We start from the raw sequence: 22450 nt of genomic DNA on the forward strand, positions 1-22450 counted from the left end.
AACAATAAGTAGACTAGTTTTTATTTAACGATAGCGTAAAACACATAATAGCTTTACTCAAGTACTCAATAACTGATAAAACTGCCGTAAACTAATTATATATTCACATTAAAACTGACAATATCTTAGACGTTGAGTTGTGAACGATTTAGTTGCGTCAAATTTTTGGATGTATTTACAAACGAACGCTTTAGTACCGAAGTACTTAAACGCGTTTAATTAACACGGCTCATAGTGACTGTATCTGCGTCATGAGTCATTAAAAGGCCAAAACCAAGTCGCAGAATGTCATGTGGATTGTTGTTGATGTTCGTTCGGTCTAATTTAGTACTTACTAAATGATGTCGTAAAAGAGTATTGTTTTTGCTGAAGAGTATAGCCAAAATAACTACTTGTTGATTTAATAAACTGGTTCTAACAGCACTTATAAATTTAAGTAAAAAATCTATTGAATCAAATTTTCACAGTGAAGAGAAGAAAGTTTTATTATATACTATTTTTGGCGTCGGATGCAAGGTAAGCAGAATTAAACAGTTCTAAAAAAACTTTATCAATAAAGTTTACCTGAAATTATAAAATTGTTTTCTGTAGTTTTAACTAATATATAGTACCTACTATTAAAATTTATTTAATTTTGAAAAGTATACAAAACAACATCAAACTAAAAGATAAAAGTTAAGTTTCTCAAAATATTTTCAGGTCTAAATTTTTAGGTTGTTTACAATTCAGCTTAATAAAGACTAAAAAAACATTGTTTATAAAATTTTTGAATTTTTTCTTTAAAGAACTGTATCTATACAATGTATTTTTAAGCTTTTTAAATGTTTTAAGCTAATAGCTCCATATTTTATACCACTTCTCCTAAACTTTCAATGACTTTTTCCTACACATTTAGCTAGCCATTTACAACTAAAAAAATGTATCGTTTTCCTAAGACGATATGAAACAAAAAAAAAGTGCATAGTTGTTTAAAGACTACTAGTCATTAAATAATTTAAAAGCTAAAAAGAAAATGCTTACTTACTTTTTCTTAGCTTTAAAAACTTAAAAGATTAACAACTTTAAAATAAGTAAACACCTTTTTTTTTGTTTCATAAAGGTCTTTGGAAAACATTATTTTTAGGAGAAGTTGTATAAAACCTAGTAGCTTGTAAAAATTAAAATTCTTAAAAAAACTAAAAAACTATGCTTTAAATAATATTTTGCCAGACTTAAAAAGAAGTCTTGTACTTTTTTGTACAAGATCAAAGAAATTTTTCGAATAGAATCTGCCGAAAAGGTTAAGAAAGTGAGTACTGTTTCTTATTTTAATTATGTTTGATTACTGACCTTTTTTTGATTTTGTTGTATATTACATTATTGAGTAACTAAAACAGTTTATAATTTAAACGCTGTTAGCTTTTCATAAATACAGTGTTTAGGTTGTTTAATCTTTTTTAAAATTTTAAACTTTTGCAGCTATTTTGAGGTTTTGTTTTTAATTAGAAGCTTTAAGGACGTTATATATTTTTTAAGCTGAATTTGTTCCAAAATATTTAAAAAATAAGTTAGTAATTTTTCTTATAACATCGAGAGCCTAAACCTTTTGCAAGGGGACATTTTTTGATTATTTGAATAACAACCAACAAATCGAGATGGGTCGTAATTAAAAATTATTAAAATTGGCTAAAATTATACAGCATATTTAATTATGATATTCTACAAATGTAGTTTTTTTAATAAAAGTTTAAAGGTTATGTCTTTTTTAAGTACTTAACTGTAGACAGGCACATGGGTACACACTTTGAGAAACACCAGTTTTGACAATGATTTAGAAAAACTTGGTCTTATAAATCTTAATAATTAAAGATAGTTTTAGTTTTAAAATACATGATATAAAAAAAAAAATTCATCAATAAACTTATTTTGTCCTAATAGAATAAATTAAAACAATGTTACTGTATCAAAAAGTTTTAATGTTACTTTTAAAGTTAAAAAAATAAGTAAATTATTAAGTTAAGATTCAGCTCATTACAAAGATTATAAATAATGTAACATTAAACAGCTTATCGTTGTTGTTTTAAGTCAAAAGAACTTAAATTTTGAACTTATTGATAACTTAGCAACCAAGTATATAGAAATTTATAAGTTTATTCGAAATGTTATCTTCTATAAAACTTGATATTTTATTCAAAACTAATTCACACGAAAATAAATAAACCTTAAAAGAATCTAAGCATTATCTTATCCACTATTTGGTGATCAAGAGTAGATTTACGATAATAACTTTTTATAGAAAACTACTCATTTTGCTGCATAATAAATTAAAAGTATGTCACTGTTATTACATATAGACAATTATTCTTCCTGTGAATTTTTTTATCAGAATTTTTTTAACAATTGATTTTACAGAAGTAAATTAAAATTTGACGCTTAACTATTTGTTTATATTCATAAAACAAGTATTTCTAGTTAGTTAGAGTTTATTAAAACAAATTTAAAAGTTTAACTAATATTTGCAAACTAGATTTACAAAAGAAGTAAATTGAAGATTTTACTTAAAGTAGTATTATTATAAAACTTATTTTTTATGTGTTGAATCGTGTAAAAATATTTTTTTATACATAGTTTTTTGCACCTTTATCCTTCGTCAGTATATTTATTTTTTTAGTATGATAAATGTTGCAAACATTTTTCTAAAGAAATATTTTGATTTTCAGATCAAACTTTATTAGTTTGAAAAGAATGAAAATATAGTAAAAACTTTCAATATTTCAAAGCTTCAGGCTTATTTAAGTAGTTCTATATTGTTTTCGAAATCTTGAAATATGCTTTAACGTAATGTACTAAATTAATAAAGATAAAGTACTCATTATTTGTTTATTATCCAAAACTAAAACTAAATGACCAAAATAAAGTATCAAATATTAAAAACATAATAATAGTTGGCTATTAAAGTTTAAACACCAACTTTTTTACAAATTGAATTAACAGTCTATTTTGCTTGGTTAATTCCCTCGTTGCTGTAACTTGAAAGAATAAAACTTGCTATATTAAATAATATTATTGATAGTCAAAACAAAAAAAAATATTTTACATACAAATGCTAAAGAAGTAGTGTAATTTATGTTTAAATTGATAAAAAGCATTCATGATTTCAACTTAGAAAAAATCATCAAGTATTAAAAAATGCTTATTAGGTTTAAATTAAAAAAATATATAAAAATCATTCTTTTCAGTAAAGGTAAAACAAACTAAGATTATTTTAAATTCAAAATAATTTTGTTAGCGCAAAAGTGCAAAGACTCTAAATTAGAAGAGGAAAACTTTCAAAAATCAATACTCAATGTAGCAAAAACTTTTTTCTAACTTCATCAAAGAATTTGATAAATTTTACAAATCAGCATATTTTAGATACTTTTACTATAGTTCATATATTTATAAGATATATCATGTTGCAAATATTCTATATAGCTTTGTTTTGTAGTAAACTTTTGTTAATAAATTTAGTATTTTCCAAATAAACTATAGCTTTCTTTTCTATAATGTGTGTTTTTTGCCCTTACATTTAATTTGTAAAGAAAAAAAGATTTCAAGTTAGTTCTAGTATAAAAAAAAATATTTTAAAAGTCAGTATTAGTATTCATATTGAAAATTTATAATTAAAATGTGCTAAATTTACATAACTTTTAAAAAAATACTTTATCGTCAATGATTAAGTACTCAACATTACTAAGGATGTGCACAAATTAGAAAAAAGATAATGGAATTTTTGATAAAAACTGTAAAACGTGCTTTTTTTAATTTAAGTATTTCTTTTTATTATCTAGACAGTATAAGCAATTAGAATCTAGTTTAAATTAAAATACATTTATTAAAATGTTTGTGATGACATCAACTACTAAAATAAGAAATACATAATAGCTCGATACACAACAATTAAGTTTATGTACTATTAGTTATTATTGTAATTTTATGTCAATATTGACTGAAATTATTTTACTTCTTATTTTCAGTACATTTTTATTTTGCTTTAATAATTTGTACTGCCATCGCGTTGTATTGACTACCTCATTACTTACCAAAAGAAAACATCAACAAATATCAATACTTTTAATCGTATCACAAATAAAAACTAGACAAGAGTTATATTTTTAATTATTAAGATTTAAAAACTACATTTCGAATTTTTTTTTTGCAGTTTGGTATACTTTGATTTCTTTAAACGTTTAATTTAAAAAGATACATAGTTTCTTTCTAAATAAACAAAAATACTGTAAAAACTTTTTAGTAAACTTTAAAAGTATTAATTTAATATGTTAGGCTAAAGTTATCTATTCTAAGTACTTATTATTAAATCAAAATTAAAAATTAAAATCTAGTAAAAACTAAACTACTCGCACAACAAAACTTTTGAAAGTGCTCTAGTAGTGTAAATTATATTTAGCAAATAAATACTTAATGTCTTTTTTTTAAACAAACTATTCTTAAAATGCCTTGTCTAAAATAAAAGAATATATATAGTTATACGTATTAGTAAACAATATTGGATAAAAAACTTTTTAACGAGTTTAAAAGTTCAGAATAGCTTGATTGCAGAGCTTTAAAACTTATATAAAAGTTTGATTTTGAAGCTAAACAAGCTAGATAAGTATTTTGGTAAAAATATTAACAAAGAATAATCTTAGTAAGATTGTAAATCTCTTATATGTTCTTGAATATTCTAATCAATAAGTTTTTTGCTATCAGAACAATAAATAACAATTTTAAAAAGGTTATTTCTTCACTGTTAACTTATTAGTTTAATGCGTTATGCAAAAAATCAAGATCATGATGTCGAATTAAAAACATCCGAATACTAATGTACTTTAGAAAATACGACTTTGGTATTAGCTAACAAACGGCTATAAAATGGAAAGCGACAAAAAACAGGCACCATGCCAAAATGGAAATAACCATGATCAAAACGAAAATAGGCTAGAAATTCCTATAAACAATAATTTGAACAATTTGCCGCGTAGAAGACGAGCTAGTAGTGCAAAAATAGCTGATCTTAGAGGAGAGAATTTTAGGGATGGTGAATTACCTAATCTAACTTCTATTACAGATATTTGTGAGGAACGAGGAATACAGAGAAAAATGTCATCTAGAAAGCCAAATACAGTAAGGTTCATGAGTAAAAATGGAAGATGCAATATTAGACAGGTTATTTGTGAAATTTTTGCTGCTTTGTTTTAGACAAAAAATGTTAGTTTTTAATAACTTTCATACTATTAAAAAAATTTATTAAAACTGTAATACTGTCTATTATTTGAAAAACTTTAGATATTTTCTAAAAAAACTAAGCATTAACTATTATCCCGTAAATAAATAAACATATATATTTATAATACAAACAAACAACTAACATTCGTATTGTTTACTAAAGTTTTAACGTTTAACACGTTTCATAAGAACAATACAAAGCACATAGCAAAAATTTTTAAAGAATCAAAAAAAAAAAAAGCATTATGATTTTTCAAGTAAAATTGAATAATTTTAGATAGCTTATCTTAAAAACAACTTATGTACAAGTTAACTTATGATTTGTTTTGCTTTGTTTGTTCATGTTTTTGATTTTATTTTGTTGCTATTATTTTTTAATTGATTAGCGTTTTTTGTTCTCAAAAAATAAATATTTTGGTTGTGAAGACAGGGTTGCTGTCTTTGTTTTGTTTTATTAAATGATAACTCTTTTCTAATTTTTTCGATTTCGTTTTTTTCTAGGCTACATAAATGGCATGTTTTGTTGTTTTTCGGTTTTGTTTTAGTTCTGCAGAGTATTTCCCATTTTAAATTATTGTTTATGTGTTTGCGTCTTTTAACTCCCATCTATAGTTCGATAATTTGGCATCGTGTATTTTTAGTTTGATGATACAGCTTACCTTAGGTTGCTATATCTGTTTTTAAATGTTGTGCTTGTTGAACCCACGTAAAATTTTGTCATAAAGTTTGTTTTTGTTGTAGGTCAGTAGATTATATTTTTGCTAGGCAGTTATTGTCTAAAGGGTTTTTTTCCTGCAGTTGCAGGTTTTTTTCTTATTGTTTGAGGTTTAGGTTGTTTAATATTTTGTTATTGTATTTAAGCATTTTTGTTTTGAAATTTTCCATGCAGCTATAAGAAATTTTAAGTGTTTTCCTGTTGAAAATTTTGTGGTATGGGTGGTTTGCGTCAAAGTGTATTTTTATTAAGTTTAAGAATACTTTGCCTATTTTAGTGGCTACAGTCAGGGAAAAAGGTGGGTTAAAAAAATATTTTTTTCTTTTTCGTTGCTTTTTTATTATTCTATTTGCTTTTTGGTATGTTAGATTGAATTCGTGGTTGGCGGAAAGTATGGAAAGAGAGGTTGTATTAGAAAAATATTTTGAAGTTCTCGTATGCGCGGCTTAGTTTTCCTTTGATTTAAAATTTTATTAGGTTTAATTTTGATAAAAAGTAATTTATGGTAATGAATGCGTATATTTTGTCTTTCGCTTTTCTTGTTTAGTGTTTTAGTCTTGTTTGACTTATCAATTTCGGTTTTTTCTAAGATACAAAGTCTGCAGCCGAATTTAGTATTGAATTTTGATTTTGTCTTCTTTAGTATTTCCCATTTAATTTTATAGTCTGTGTTTCACAAATTCTTAAACCAATAACAAAACTAAAAGCAGTGTGTTTATCAAACTTAACTTACTGTACAAAACCTTGGAACGGGTCGGAAAAACACGGGTGACACTTTAGCACAGAGTGACACTTTAGCACAGTGTGACAATTTAGCACGAAGTGACATTTAAGCACAGAATTTAAATTGCTTTTTTTTTTTTGTTTAAATCACATTAGGTACTGTATTGTTTAAAAATATAAAAACTAACTATGCAACATGTAAACTTTAGCACGGTGTGACAATTTAGCACGATGTGACACTTTAGCACGGAGTGACACTTTAGCTCGGAGTGTCATTTTAACATGGCGTCACTTTAGCACGGAGTGACATTTAAGCACATAATTTAAATTGCAATTTTTTTCTTTGTTTAAATCACATTAGGTACTGTATTGTTTAAAAATCTAAAAACGATCTATGCAAAATGTAAAAAAAAAGTTAACAAGCTTTAAATTAGTAACAAGTTTAAGCTTTATTTAAAACTAAAACTAAATTAAATTTAAAAACTTTATTAATTTGTTTTACTATTCAATTTTAGATGAAAATATTTTGATACTTTTACTTTAAAGTTTTGAACATAAAACTATTTTGATAAAGCTAGCAATAAATACAAGCTCTAGGATAATTAATTTTTTTTTTGAAAGCTTTAACTAAATTTAATAAGATTAAACTTTATGCGTAAGTTTTAAATAAAAAGTGAGATATATAAATATTATAAATTTTCATACTTAATTTTAAGCCAATAGTAAAAACTGTATTTATAATTTTTTTAAGACGATATTTTTAAACTGTTCGAACTACTTTTCACAATTATTTGTTTCTTAAGTTAATTATTTTACATAATTTAACATTATTTAAATGAACATTTTAAAAGATTTAAAGTATTACGTGCTAAAATGTCACTCCGTGCTAAAGTGATAGAAATATCTCATATATGAAAAAGCTGAAAAAACTATTGTTTATTGTATAATTAAACAAAAATTTAGCTCCAATTTAACTTGTCGAGCACTATTGACCGAAACTTTTAAAAAACTAAACATATATATTTATTTATAAGATGTAACGTTAAAAGGCGTTAAATCCTAGAGATCCTGATAAGCTAAGCTTATCGGAATATATACCACAAATGTTTTTGTGTCAAAACTTTATTCCGACTAACGGCGTTTCACTGCTCTCAAATAAATTTAAGAACAAATTTACGGAGTCTCAAAAATGCTCTAAGAATAAATTTTATAGAATCGTAGAATTACTCTATAGAATAGAATAATCTATTCTTAGAGCTTTTTTGAGACTCCGTAGATCTGTTCTTAAATTTATTTGAGAGCAGTGAAACGCCGTTAGCCGAGATAAAGTTTTGACACAAAAACATCTGTGGTATGTATTTATTTATTCATTCATAAAGAAAATTTTATTTGTAGATTATTAAAAACAACAGATGTTTCACTTCTATAGTAACCTGTAAGAAATCTTCAGTTATCGAATAAGTCTAATGTTTATTTTTAATAAGTAAATAGAAAATATTGTAAATCAAAATCAATAAACAAAAATGTAGCAAAACAGAATAAACAATATATAAATAGCTGAAAGACTTTTAGGATTAAAAACCAGTGTAAGATTTTATTTTAACTAATTTTAGGATACAAATTAAGTTTAAGAATTATATTGAAATATAGTTACTGGAAAATATAAAATATTAAAACTTAGGTTCTATAAAATTAAACTAAACAATATAACAGTGTCTTGAACTTTAGTTTTAAGTCGAACTTAGGCTAGCTATTTAAATTTATACATATAGAGTTTCTTAAATTTTCAAATCGACTTTTTTGATAAATTATATCTGTGTATATGTATTACAAATTATTATTACAAAGAAAAATTAATGATAATAAAAAACCGAACTCACATAAAGTACTGTTTTATGAAAAGTTTTTAAAAAAAATTGATAAAAGCTTGTAATTAATAAATTTTTTTCTTAGTGTATTAAAAATCAAAAACTTACAAATCAATTAATCTATTATTATGTTGTATTTAGTTTGTGGTATAAATAAGTATAATTTAGTATCAAAAAGAAATTTTTTATTTTGTTTGAACTTATAAGTTTTTGGTTAATTACCTAAGTGGAGACAGTTTTTATATTCTAAGTTTTAAGCTAAAATCATATCTATACTATAAAACGAGTTTTTAGATGTACACTTAACATTTTGACGCTAATTTTAAGCAATGAAAATTTCAGCTTTTTGTATATTCTTTATTTTTGAAAACCTTTTTTTATTTATTCCTCTATTTATTAATTTTTGTTACAATGTTTTCCATTTATTTCTTCAAAAAGTTTTTTCAGATTTTTTAACAAGAGAAGATCTCTTATAGGTTACTATAAGAGTGAAATATTGTATTGTTTTTAATAATCTGCAAAATAAAGTAATTTATCTTTCTTTATGTAAAATGTGGGTGGGTGTCAAATTTGTACGAGCGGACAAAACTACACGATGGCACTAAATTGCACGAAGACAAAAATGCACGAGCAGAAAATTTTGCACGGAGACATTTTTGCACGAGTTGAATTTTAATTTTTATTAATTTTAATTTATTTTCTTTTTTTTTTTACTAAGTTTTTTTTTTATTTTTACTATCACTGTTACCCCTAACCTTTACTCTCGATCATTAACTTTTTTTTTCCTTTTGTTTTTTTTTTATTCCTTTTGTTTTTTTTTAATTTATCGTTTAGTTGCTTTTTCTGTTTTTTATTTATTTTATTTTTCTGTTTTTTTTTTACTCTCGTGCAAAAATGACCCTCCATGCAAAATTGTAACTCGTGCAAAATTGACTCTTGGTGCAAAATTGTATTCGTGCAATTTTGTCTTCTTGCAATTTAGTCCCCTCGTGCAATTTTGACCAGTTCCCGTACAATGTCTGTAATGTAATTGTCCTGGACAAGACATTAAACTGTATCCGTGGTGTATGACTCGATAACCTAAAGATTTTTCGTATACTATGTCCTTAGACCAAATGTTTTGAGCGCATGTACATAGGTTGAACATTTTGTTGTTTAGTCTAAAGTAAATTAGGGTATTAAACTAAACATTTTATCTGTATTGCGATAATTTATTTACTGTATATTTTTGAATTAGTTTTTGTAAGCTAAAGGTATCAGTAAAAATACATTGAAATAGAGTTTTATATGCTGTTTTTCGAGTCTGTGTTAAAGAGTAAACAGCTCATATTGTTTAGAAAGTTGATTTAAGCTTAATTTTATATGAACAAATTAAAAGGTTTTAATATTATTTTGAAGTTAACAAAACTAAATATTTTCATTAAATTAGTGTTTATAAAAAATTTGAAAAAGTATCGCATAGCATTTTGTTGCTGTTTTAATAAGCATAATACATTGACAGCGTCGGAACAATGTTACCTTGTTAAACAATAAATCTTTTAAGACTAGTATAGATTTTCAGGGTTTGTTCTTTATTTTTTTTAACAAAAGGGTTGATTATACCAGTTCGATCATCAGACCACAAGCCTTCGGTAACTGAGACCGGGTTTGTCCTTATTAAGACTCATCAGTCAGTCAATACATATCAGTCAGTAATAAATAAAACAATTTTAGTATTATTCTTAAACTACATGAACTATAACCTGTATAAACTGGTAATTCATAATACGACCTTTATTGAAAAATATTAAATATTTTGAATATTTAACTTATTATTATACATTTTATGCATAGTTGCTATTCTATACATCTATTTCTTAAATTATATTTTTCAAATTGTTTCTCTACATTTATATTTTTATTTATTAAACACATATTTTCTCAATATATTTTATAGTTCTTGAAATACTTGGGTTTTTTAAGATTCCGTAGTACTGAGTTTATAAAAAAACAAAGATAAGCGACGGAAAAATAGTTTAATTATTTTTAATTTGTTGTCAACGTTTCGTTTGGGTCTTTTATTAGATTTGTCTGTATTAACTAACATTTAAAATTGTAATGGCTATAAGTAATATTTACGCTTTTTAGTAATCTAGTAGTTACTTAGTATTAACAACTTGAGTTTTGTTTACTAGATAAATAAATACAATAACTAATAAAACAGTTAAAAAACTTGAATAACTTTGAGAACGAAATAAATATATTGCAAATAAAGTTTAAACACACTTTTCTGATTACATGAATATTATGAATGATACAATTTACCTATTTTAAGGTAATGTTGATTAATTTTATTTTAAAACATAAATACCTATATCAATAAATTGTACCAAATAATTAGAACTATGCCTGAAATGTTATTAAAAAAACTAAGTACGATCAACAAAAATATCGGCCAAAGTCTGCAGAGCAGAAATCCGGACTTCCGTTTGCCGTGAGACCAGCTTAAGTTCAACAAAGGGCTGATCATGCCTATTCAATCATCAGAACATCAGGCAAAGGAAAGTCCGGGCTTCTGTTCTGCAGACTTTCGCCAATGTTCTTGTTGATTGTACTTAATACGAGCGTACCAGGTGTCTTGTCTAGTGAACAATGTCTTAAACGTTGCACGGCAAAAAGACAATGCTGACGTCACTGATCATTGCCAGCAAATGGTTGTTTTACGTGAAAGCATTATAAACCGTTTGTAGAATGACGACTTCAAGTATTTCGGTTGTGACTGATTGTTGAGTCCTAATAAGGACAAAACCGGTCTCAGTCTACCGAAAGCTTGTGGTCTGATGATTGAATTGGCATGATCAACCCTTTGTTAATATAAATAAGTTGTACTTTAAACTCTAATATTAGAAACAAATATGAGATACTCAAATCTACTTATTTATTTCTGTTAGAGTAAACAAACTAATAAAGTATATAAAAACAACTATCAACATATGTTTCTGTGTGTTAACTAATCAACACACTTCAACTGGGTTCTGTAAAAAAATAATTACTGTAATGAGAGAATAGAAGCATAGAATAAAGTAGGTGTATACATGTTTTCTTTAAAATAAGATATTTTCTACAGATAATAGTTAATAATAGGTAAAATACTTAATATTAAATCCGATTGTTTTAAAACTATATAATATTTAAAATTATTAAGTCTAAAATAAGTAAAGTAAGCTAAATTACACAACAAAACAACAAATCATAATATAAACAAACAACTCACCTTAATGGGAAAGATAATTGACTCAAATTTTATCGTTATTAACTAATGAAACAAATACTTTCATTACAACTATTAATTACGTCACAATATAAATGAGGTTATTTAAACTATTTAATTTGTGTTGCAAATTATGTTAGTTTAGTTTTTATGTAATCTATTTTGAACAAAAATAAAACATTAACCATTAGTTAGTGTATTCGTAAAATTTGATAAAACTTAACAACGGTGAAGGCAATCAAAGTCACAGAAACCCGATGTAACATGTATATTATATATTGAATGTTTGTAATGATGAATCAAAGTTATATACAATTAGGAAGCAGATTTAGTTCAAATGTAAAAATCAAAAGTGAAAAAATTAAACTTTAAGAAAACAAGACACACTTTTTTTTTTATTAAGCTTATAATGTACTGACCGATAATTAATTTACAGCGACATACATGAAATCACAATAACTTAAATTAAATACATATTGTATTTAATAATTATTAAAATAATCAATTGGTAAAGTAGCAGCCGGCTGTTTAATTTAAATATCCCATACAGATATTTTAAATATTTAATAAGTAAATTGTGTTATATATGAAAGTTAAAATGTATAACAACAAGGTAGTAATATGCTAAATATAAACCTGCAGTAAAAAACCTACTAGCTCTCTTGGGCGTAGTAGGTAAAAAAGCACGGTTTATCTGTGATTTGAATACAGGCTTCCAATTAAACTTGGAACTTAACATATAAAGGTGTGAAGAATTATAGTCGGAGGGTAAAGTGAATATGTGAAATTTCGGAGAATAGAAAGTGACTTGTGTGAAATAGATGTAAATAATAAATAAATAAAACTATATTTTACTTAGAATATATAATTATATTAATATATGTTAAGTGAATGTGTATGTGGAAGGTGAATGAAAAATATGAAAGGTGAGAATGCGCTAAAGTGTTATTTGAAGAAAAACCGTCAGTTGTGTGCACAGTTGTTTGAAATATCACGTCTTTTATTTAGTAATTGATTACTATCTTCTGCTAAAATTGCAATTCGTTCAAGGTTGCATATTTAGCAGATCTTGCTCGCGCTACTGATGTTATTGTTGGCGTGGTGAAGGATGCCCCATTCAATTACATGGTAACTGCTTAATTAAAAATGTTGTGTATAAGGTGCGTGTTAAATGTAAGCTTAGTGAAGATAATTACAAAAGAAATAATAATGTTAATTAAAATAATAAGGATAAAGTGTATATTGGTTCGACAGGAGGTCACTTTGAAGATAGGTACACCGGGTATAAGTATACTTTTAAGCATGTAAATAAAAATAATGGCATAAAATTGTCAGATTTCGTTTGGCAGTATTTTGATAGGTATGAAACCAAACCAGAAATGGAATGGAGCATCCTTCACCATTATAATAAACTGTAACTTACTGACGATCACATGAAATTTTACATTTCAATGTGTGAAGCAGCTGTTTAAATTGCAGTTTTTATATAAGTAGATAAATATTAATATAATTATATATCCTAAGTAACATATAGTTTTATTCATTTATTATTTACATCTATTTCACACAAGTCACTTTCTATTCTCCGAAATTTCACATATTCACTTTACCCTCCGACTATAATTCTTCACACCTTTATATGTTAAGTTCCAAGTTTAATTGGAAGCCTGTATTCAAATCACAGATAAACCGTGCTTTTTTACCTACTACGCCCAAGAGAGCTAGTAGGTTTTTTACTGCAGGTTTATACTTAGCATATTACTACCTTGTTGTTTTACATTTTAACTTTCATATATAACACAATTTACTTATTAAATATTTAAAATATCTGTATGGGATATTTAAATTAAACAGCCGGCTGCTACTTTAACAATTAATTATTTTAATAATCATTAAATACAATATATATTTAATTTAAGTCATTGTGATTTCATGTATGTCGCTGTAAATTAATTATCGTTCAGTACATTATAAGCTTAATCAAAAAAAACATTGTGTCTTGTTTTCTTAAAGTTTAATTTTTTCACTTTTGACCTTTACATTTGAACTAAATCTGCTTCCTAATTGTATATAACTTTAATTCAATCATTACAAATATTCAATATATAATATACATGTTACATCGAGTTTCTGTGAATTTGATTGCCTTCACCGTTGTTAAGTTTCATCAAATTTTACGAATACACTAACTAATGGTTAATGTTTTATTTTTGTTCAAAATAGACTACATAAAAACTAAAATAACATAAATTGCAATACAAATTAAATAGTTTGAATAACCTCATTTATATTGTGACGTAATTAATAGTTGTAATGAAAGTATTTGTTTCATTAGTTAACAATGATAAAATTTGAATCAGTTATATTTCCCATTAACGTGAGTTGTTTGTTTATATTATGATTTGTTGTTTTATTGTGTAATTAGCTTACTTTACTTATTTTAGACTTAATAATTTTAAATATTATATAGTTTTATAACAGTCGGATTTAATATTAAGTATTTTACCTATTATTAACTATTATCTGTAAAAAATATCTTATTTTAATGAAAACATGTATACACCTACTTTATTCTATGCTTCTATTCTCTCATTACTGTAATTATTTTTTTACAGAACCCAGTTGAAGTGTGTTGATTAGTTAACACACAGAAACATATGTTGGTACAATAAAGGAAGGTTACTGTATAATTTGTTTTTATTTACATTCCAGTGAAGTTACCTCACTAGAATCTTTTGTTAACAAACGATTAAACCTATATTTTTGAACAGACGAAAAGAATTATTTTAATAACTTTTTAAAACTTTACAAATTTTATTATTAAGCTTTTATTAATACAGATAATTTGTTGTATTTTTAGTTACCACATTTGAAATACTATTATTTTATATAAGTTATTTAATAAAGTTATTTATAAATTTTTATGTTTGCAGTAGTAAGACACTCTGTTTCTTTTAATCATAAATGTAATTATATATTCTTCATACTCCATAAAACTCTGCTATTAATTTCTAATGGTATAATGTCGTTAGATTTAATAAACTGTGCTATAGTATTAAAAGATTAAACTAACTTAAAAGATGTAAAACTATACTTAAAGTAAACAACAGGTCATAGGATCAGTTATTTTGAGCAATTATTTGTGGTTCAATGAGCTATAAATTTAAGCAAACCTTCTTTATAATTAAACAAAAAAGGATTTAACAATTTTAATTAAAAAAGTCTAAGTTAGTAATATATAATTAGTGAAGGTTAAAAATTCCTTACATTTTTATGCTTGATTAAAAATGTAGATGATCCTTAAAAAGTCCTGATGTTACAACAAATAGAATTTGAGTCATAGATTTATGTATAAGCCAGTTGTTTATTTTAAACTGTATCTATATTTTATTACCATACAAGGTTTATTCTTACAGTCAAATGTTAATATCTTTTTTTGATGCCAAAATGTTAAGCAGTATAGCTATTTAATAAATAAAAAATTCAACCATTTTTAGTCTTTCGCTTTTGAATTAAAATTAATTTAACTAGTTTTTCTTTGTTTATCTTAATGATACCTAACAGTAAACTTTACTACACATACAACTAGTCAATTAGTAGTCAATTTTTTTTTTCCAAATTAAATTGTTTGCAAACTCTACTATTTAACTTTATATATTTCTTAATCTATGTATATAATTCAAAAAAAAAGTTGTATTCAACCAATAAAAAGGTTATTTGATTTTCACATTTAAAGCTATTGTTAAAAAAACTGAGTAGATTAGACCTTGAGGAACTTAGAAGCAAAAAAATAAGAACATTTACTAAAAAGTTTTCGGAATTATTTTATTAATCAGCCATGACCTGTAACCACTGCAAACTTAAATTCAAGTACAGTAACCTCTCGTCGCATCTTTACGTACTCGTGACGTTACGCACTCTCGTTTAGTTACGCATTTTAGAATTCTAAAAAATTCAAAAAATATTTTTTTTTTTTAGTATTGCACTAGTTAGGTTTGTTGTATATTTTTAATTCAAAATATGTTGTTAAATGCTATCTCACCTCTCTATATCTTTAGAATTAGTAAACTTATGTTCCTAGACTAGTTGATAAACATTTAGATTAATTATGTTAGCAATAAGAGATTAAATATAAATTCTGATAGAAATATGACTGTGTTAAATAATGAAAGTATAATGAAATTATGAGAGTTAAAAACACAAAAAAATAATACAGCACTCTTGCACTATATATGAATAAAGCAACACAAATTTTAATATAGATACCACACCATTTTTTAACTGTAACCAAATGCTTTATTATAAATTGAATTTGCTAAGTAGAATAGAATATGAATGTTAAGCATCAAATAAGTGACATTTAAATATAGATAGAGACAAAATCTACTTATTACTTTAGATATATTTTTATCTTATTTTTTAGTATATGTATAGTTTTATCTTTTGTTTTCATATTTATAAATAAAGTAAACAAATTGTTAAAACTGGGAAAGTTCCCAGTCTGCTTTTAACTAGAAGCAATATCAAAAAACAGCCATTATAGTAAGTATATTTGGTACCTCTCGTATCTTTACGATCTCTCGCATCTTTACGCACTTTTTCTCACCTCTCTCGCATCTTTTGACACAATGTGCGTAAATAATCGAGAGGTTACTGTAATAGATTATATTAAGCTTAATATTATTAAATTTAATTACCCAACCAGTATGTGCAAAGAACTATAGTGAATCAAGTTTTAGTATATTAATAAAATATACTATTGTTTTTAATCTATTAAACAATAATTTCTGATTATTTTTACAAGCCTAGTTAAGCAAGCAATGATATCTAGATTATACTGTTTATTATTTATTCAAGTCAATTTTTATTATTTTTTTTATTTAGAATTTCAAGTTTGTTTTATTGTTTAGTTGTTACACTTGTCTTTACAACAATTATCAATTTGGATTTTATTAAAAAGCCAAATAGGTATAAATTGGTTTGTATAAAAATACAATTAAACACTCATTGGTAAAAACTGTAGAAGTATATTTGTGCTAACACGGTTGTTTAAAATGTCTTATAGTTAAATCTTTATATTTAAACATTCTTTAAACATCATTTTCTTAAAGAATGTATAATTAAAAACATACATCAATTTAATTAATATTTATAACAGTTTTTATATTTTAATGAATTTGTGTACCAAAGCTTACAGTCTAATAAAAACAACCATTCGTTTTGTATTGGTATTGAAAACAGAATACTACTTACATAAACTAAATTAGTTTGAGTTCTTCAGAAATGTTTAATAATTTAAGAAAAACCATCACTAATTCAAAACATTGTCGATGTTGATTAATAAATAACCAGTTTAACTTTATAAATGACATTTAAATAAAACTACTTAGTTGTTAACACTTAAACATTTACTTAAACAAATTACACGAAGACTTTAATACTCGGAGTCGTAACAGTTTTGACTGATACAGAACGCAGAAGAAAAAAGGCAAAGATATATTAATGACATTTTTAATACTCTTATTGATATGTCGTGGAGAAACAACTTGTTGTTTTTTGTTTCAACTTATATTATAACATGGTCATTATGTGGATTCTTATGGTGGGTCATAGCTTTAGTCAGGTATGTTTAATAAAACAAAAATAACCAAATTACATTAAATTTTATACAATAGTTGAACTCTATTAGTTTATAAATAATATAAAACAATTTCTTGTTAAGCTAAAAAAGATACAACTATACAAACTACTACTAGTTAAAAAATTTAAAAAACGACAAAAATTTACATTAAATTATAAAGGAAGTTTGCATTTATTTAAGTTAATACTTTAATTAAATATTTAACTTTTTTGGTCATAACAGTCACATAGTTCTGTTATAGATGTTATTCTTTTTATTTGAACCTTTGGTAAACTTTTTCTTGGGAGTTTTGATTAATTTTTTAAAATTATAAGATTTTTTTTCTAAATTCAGGTTTTAACTTTGTTGTGGTTTTTAAAATTACGTACAACTTTTAAATTCTAAAAACATAAACTAGTTATACTTACTGTTTCTTATGCCGTTTAAAAAATATTAGTGCTTGACAAAGAAAAACAGATTAAACGTAATTTGTTTTAACTTGATAAATATTTTTTTAAACAACAAATTAAGCAGAAAGGGGAAATAGTTACTAATTTTGTAGAATGAAAATATAAGAGCTTTAGTTTTAAAGTAATTCTAACTCAGATTTTGAAGACTTTTTAAATGACATATAAAAACATTAAAAGGTACTAAAAATAAATAACTAAGAAGCCAAAGTAAATCATGTTAGCAAAATGTATTTCACCCTTTTTTTTTAGTTCAACTAACATGTTTTTAAACTTTCATGTTTTTAGGTTAACTGTTTTCTAGTTTTATTTTAGTTTCCGGTACAATAACAAGAATCCATTTTTCGCTCATTTAGGATTTAAAAACTAGAATACTACACCTAATCTGTCTGTTGACTCTAAATTAAATTGAATTAATATTTTATTTTGAAATTAAATAAAATAAAAATTAGATAATTTATAAAAATTGTTTCATTTTTGTGTTGTTTTGATAATGATTAAAAGTAATGAAATGACAAGAAAAGTTGTTGACTGTTTTGTACAGGGTGAGAAGATTTTTTAAAGCAACAGACCAATTTTCACAAAAAAAAAATTCTTGAGGTTCATAGATACTGTATAAAAAAGCCTTCCTCGGGCCAAAGTTTTTTAAACAAATTTTTATTAATGAAAAGAAAATAGTGTGTCAAATCGAGTAAATCAAAAAAAAATCAAAAAACTCTTAATGAAGCATTAGCATGCATGGTTGCTATATTTTAAGAACTATCAATTGTAACAACAAGTACTATTAGGCTTAATACTTTTGACCATTATAAAAACTATGCTAGGAGGTACTAGTTATTAAATTAGTTGTATTATATACTTTATTTTGTTAATTTTTTATAAACTATTTTTAGCTTAAAAGTACATCGCGAGCCGCAGTTTGCTGATTTCTGTTGTAGTATATGTATCATAAAACTAAGAGTTTGTTTTTAATTTAAAGATGCCAAATTTGTATATAGATGACAAATTTCATTAAATAAAGTATTGAAACAATTAACTTTTTTTATATAAAAGTAATGTAAACCTTTACAATCCTGTTTGATAAATGTAACACATTATAACACAAGATGTACTATAAGTGTATATAAAGATATTAAAATTCAAAATATGTATACGTTTTATAGTAATCAGTCATACTACTCAAGAAGTCATAAAAAAAAGTGATGCTATCTTTTTTTTGTATTTATTGAACTAAAAGACTACTTAATTTGTTAATCAGAAGAAGAAGAAATTATTTCGGTTAAAGTTTTAAACTTTTCGTAACGCTCGTATATTGGCAACACAAAGTAAATGACCCAACGTGTGCAAAAAAGTTTAAACTAAATATATTCAATATTATTAAAAGTTGTATTAACATTTTCGATTTAATTAAACTAGAAGCTAATTGTTTTTTATTAAGGATTCTATATTTTTTAAGCAAAATAGTTTTGATTAAAATCTTTCTTAATTCTTTCTACGTTAGATTTTATAAGTTTTGTTATTTTTATTTTACTGACATGACTTTTAAGTTATAGGTTAGTTAGTTGTAATTAAATTTAGTTTGTAACTAAGAAAGTTCTATTAATAATTACTATTTGTTTTATAACTCTTTTTTACTCTCTTAGTTACTTTATGATACCTTTGTTACTATATAAGTTTTAAAACGTTATCTCATTATAGCTCTGAATTTTCACAATATCATTTTGATTAAGTTTATTAAGAGAAAAATATATTACTTATCAACAATTCATCAGTAAATTGTTTGGTTAATTCTGTTCAATTTTTTAAATCAAAAATAAATGATGATATCTCGTTTTTTTATTTATAACTAAACAACAACAGAGGCGACCTTTCTAATATAGAGTCTCCTTTTGGGTTCGGAAAGCGGGTAGCCAGTGATACAAACCCGAATATAAGTGAAAGTATTAATGCTACGATGAGTAATATGACGATTGAGCAGGACGACACTAAGTGTGCAAACAACGTGCATTCTTATTGGTCAGCATTCTTATTTTTTGTGGAAACTGAAACTTCAGTTGGATACGGAAAACGGGCTGTAACAGATAAGTGTCCTGAAGCAGTATTACTCTTTGTAGTTCAGGTTTTTATTAAATATGCTTTTTGTAACTATTTTATATGAACTACCTCTTTTTATTTACAGGCATTGCTTGGTAGCATATTGGACTCGTTTATGGTTGGATGCATCTATATAAAGATTGCCCAACCGAAAAACAGGGCAGAAACTCTTGTGTTTAGTGAAACTTGTACCATTTCACCAAGAGATGGAAAGTTTTGTCTTATGTTCAGGTGCTTTTATATAATAGTTATACACTTTGAGCTTTAAACGTACACTGTTTTTTTCTATAAACTTTTGCCCGTTTTGATGATTAAATAAATAAAAAAAAATTACAAGATACAACTTTGTTTTTCTCGATGAAAATAACTTTTTGTGGTTTTAGATGTAAGAATCTAAAATGTTTATTATTGACAACTTTTAATTTTTATTTTAATGTTATAGATGAAATAAGTCAGCTTTGAAATAATAAAATTTAGTTAGTATGACAAGATACAACTCATTAATACGTAAATTGAGTGAATTGTATTAAACGCATTTGTAAAACATAAATAAAACTTGTTTGGTAAAACTTAAATACATATTAAGCTTTTATAGTCATACGTTTTATGTTAGTAGTTTATAAGGGATATATTTTGTATAGTAGATACTATTTTTTTTTTAATAAAACAGTTTCATTTCTGTAAAACAAACATTAAGTATTCAATGCACAAATACTTTCCAGTTTTGTTTTTAAGTAAATACTAAAATTATAAAATACCAACAAATAAAATCTAAAAATAAAAAAATCTAGTTTAGGGATGGGCAACGTTTGACTCGCAAGGTAGTTTTTATTTTTCCATTTTAATACACATTAGTGCTTGTTAAAGAATTACTTCATTGCAGTTTTACTTTAAAAAAGACATTTTAAGTTTTGTAGTACATTTTTTTCAAAAATACGAAGTTTTTACCAAAAATAGGAACTTTTCTGGTAAATCTGGTCCGGCGATTAGAATGTTGCCAATCCGTATATCCTAAGACCTAGATGAATAAATATTATTATTAAAGTTTTATTTAAAAACTAATTAAAAATCCGTATATTCACAAAAATAAAATCACGGTTTTTTAACTTTTCTTAAAACAGGGTAGCAAACTTGCGAAATTCTTTAATAGTACAGTCAAGAATTCGAGCAAAATTTGTTAAATCTCGAGAAACTCTTGAGGGTGAGTTTATTGGCCTTCATCAAGATGACATAAATGTAGGATTTGATACAGGTTATTTTTAACGTAAAATTTTTAAAACTACTCTTCTAATTATTTAAATACGTTTCTAAAATTAAATATAACTTTAAGTTAGTACCTAAAATTATAGTTTTAAAAGTATCATGTTGTAAAACTTTTTGAATTGTGTTTAATACATTTGTAAATTTTACCAGTTATTTCAAGAGTCGGCGAAAAATCCGCAAGCCGAATCCGACCACAAATTTATTTTAAAGTTAGAATTAGGTCAAAATACTTAAAACCACTAATAATAAAAAAAATTTTAAATTATGTAATAAACAAAATGTTTTTGTACTAACACTTTGGTTAACTTTTTAAAAGGTACATTTTCTACTTAAATTACATTAATAAAAATAATGTATTTAATTATCTAAGTATATAAATTTCTGCTTAAATATGTTGAAATGAACATTTGTAGAAAAAAAATAAAAACAATTTTAGACTATGTAAAGCTTATTTACTGATTGCATGTTAATTTCGTAAAAGTTACGTTATTGTTTTTTTTTTATAGATTTTATTTTCAATATTATTCAAGATGTTTTTTATTTTGAAATTTCTCTGAAGAAGATACTTTATGTTTTTGTTAGATGTTTATAAACTAAAATATAGCATATAATAAACAAAGCCTTTATAGAGATGACGGTCTCGCCATCATAAATAGAAAAAACAGCCGATAGGAAAGATTTAAATAGAACACGATAACTTTTAATGAAATCGGATTTGAAAAACGATTGAGATAGGCGCAACTAAATGTATTTTTTAGATATATCCCTAGATACTTCCGATAATATACTTAAACTATACCAAAAAGAAAATTAAAGCATCAATTATATTAACAATTACTCAAACTACCTATCTATTACCAGAAAACCTCCGAAAAATTACCGAAAAAAGGCTCATTAGGCTATCAAAAAACAATGAAATTTTCAAAGACTCAATAACCGGGTACAAAAACGTATTAATTAAGTTCAATTTCAAATACAATGTTAAATACTGAAATCATCAAGACAACGAAAACAAAAAGAAATCAGTACAAACAATAAAAATGATTTATTTTAACCCGCCCTACTGCCAATCAGTAAAAACCAATATAGGTAAAGCTTTTTTACCACTAATAGACAAAAATTTTTAAAAAGGTCAAAAAAGAAGTAATTGTAAAGTATTTTACAGGTGCATGTTAATATTAAAAAAATAATCGAAAAAAATAACCG

General features: G+C 24.9%; 1 protein-coding gene across 3 annotated transcripts in view; it reads left to right on the forward strand.

The window, feature by feature from the left end:
- Nucleotides 1–419: 419 nt before the first annotated feature.
- Nucleotides 420–22450, forward strand: part of LOC145835477 (G protein-activated inward rectifier potassium channel 3-like) — a 38990-nt gene continuing 16959 nt past the window's right edge. The window contains exons 1-7 of one of the 3 annotated variants that reach the window (XM_082943089.1): nucleotides 420–516; nucleotides 1210–1288; nucleotides 5087–5184; nucleotides 17272–17423; nucleotides 19748–20006; nucleotides 20067–20212; nucleotides 21103–21233. In XM_082943089.1, the coding sequence (XP_082799215.1) occupies nucleotides 5119–5184; nucleotides 17272–17423; nucleotides 19748–20006; nucleotides 20067–20212; nucleotides 21103–21233 (754 nt within the window). In that variant the 5' untranslated portion in view covers nucleotides 420–516; nucleotides 1210–1288; nucleotides 5087–5118. Of the gene's footprint in view, nucleotides 517–1209; nucleotides 1289–4882; nucleotides 5185–17271; nucleotides 17424–19747; nucleotides 20007–20066; nucleotides 20213–21102; nucleotides 21234–22450 lie in introns of those variants that run through there. The other 2 variants (XM_082943088.1, XM_082943087.1) reach the window with 2 other exon arrangements.

Source organism: Thalia democratica, chromosome 5 (assembly GCF_965202585.1).
Source record: "Thalia democratica chromosome 5, ktThaDemo2.hap1.1, whole genome shotgun sequence".
NCBI lineage: Eukaryota > Metazoa > Chordata > Thaliacea > Salpida > Salpidae > Thalia > Thalia democratica.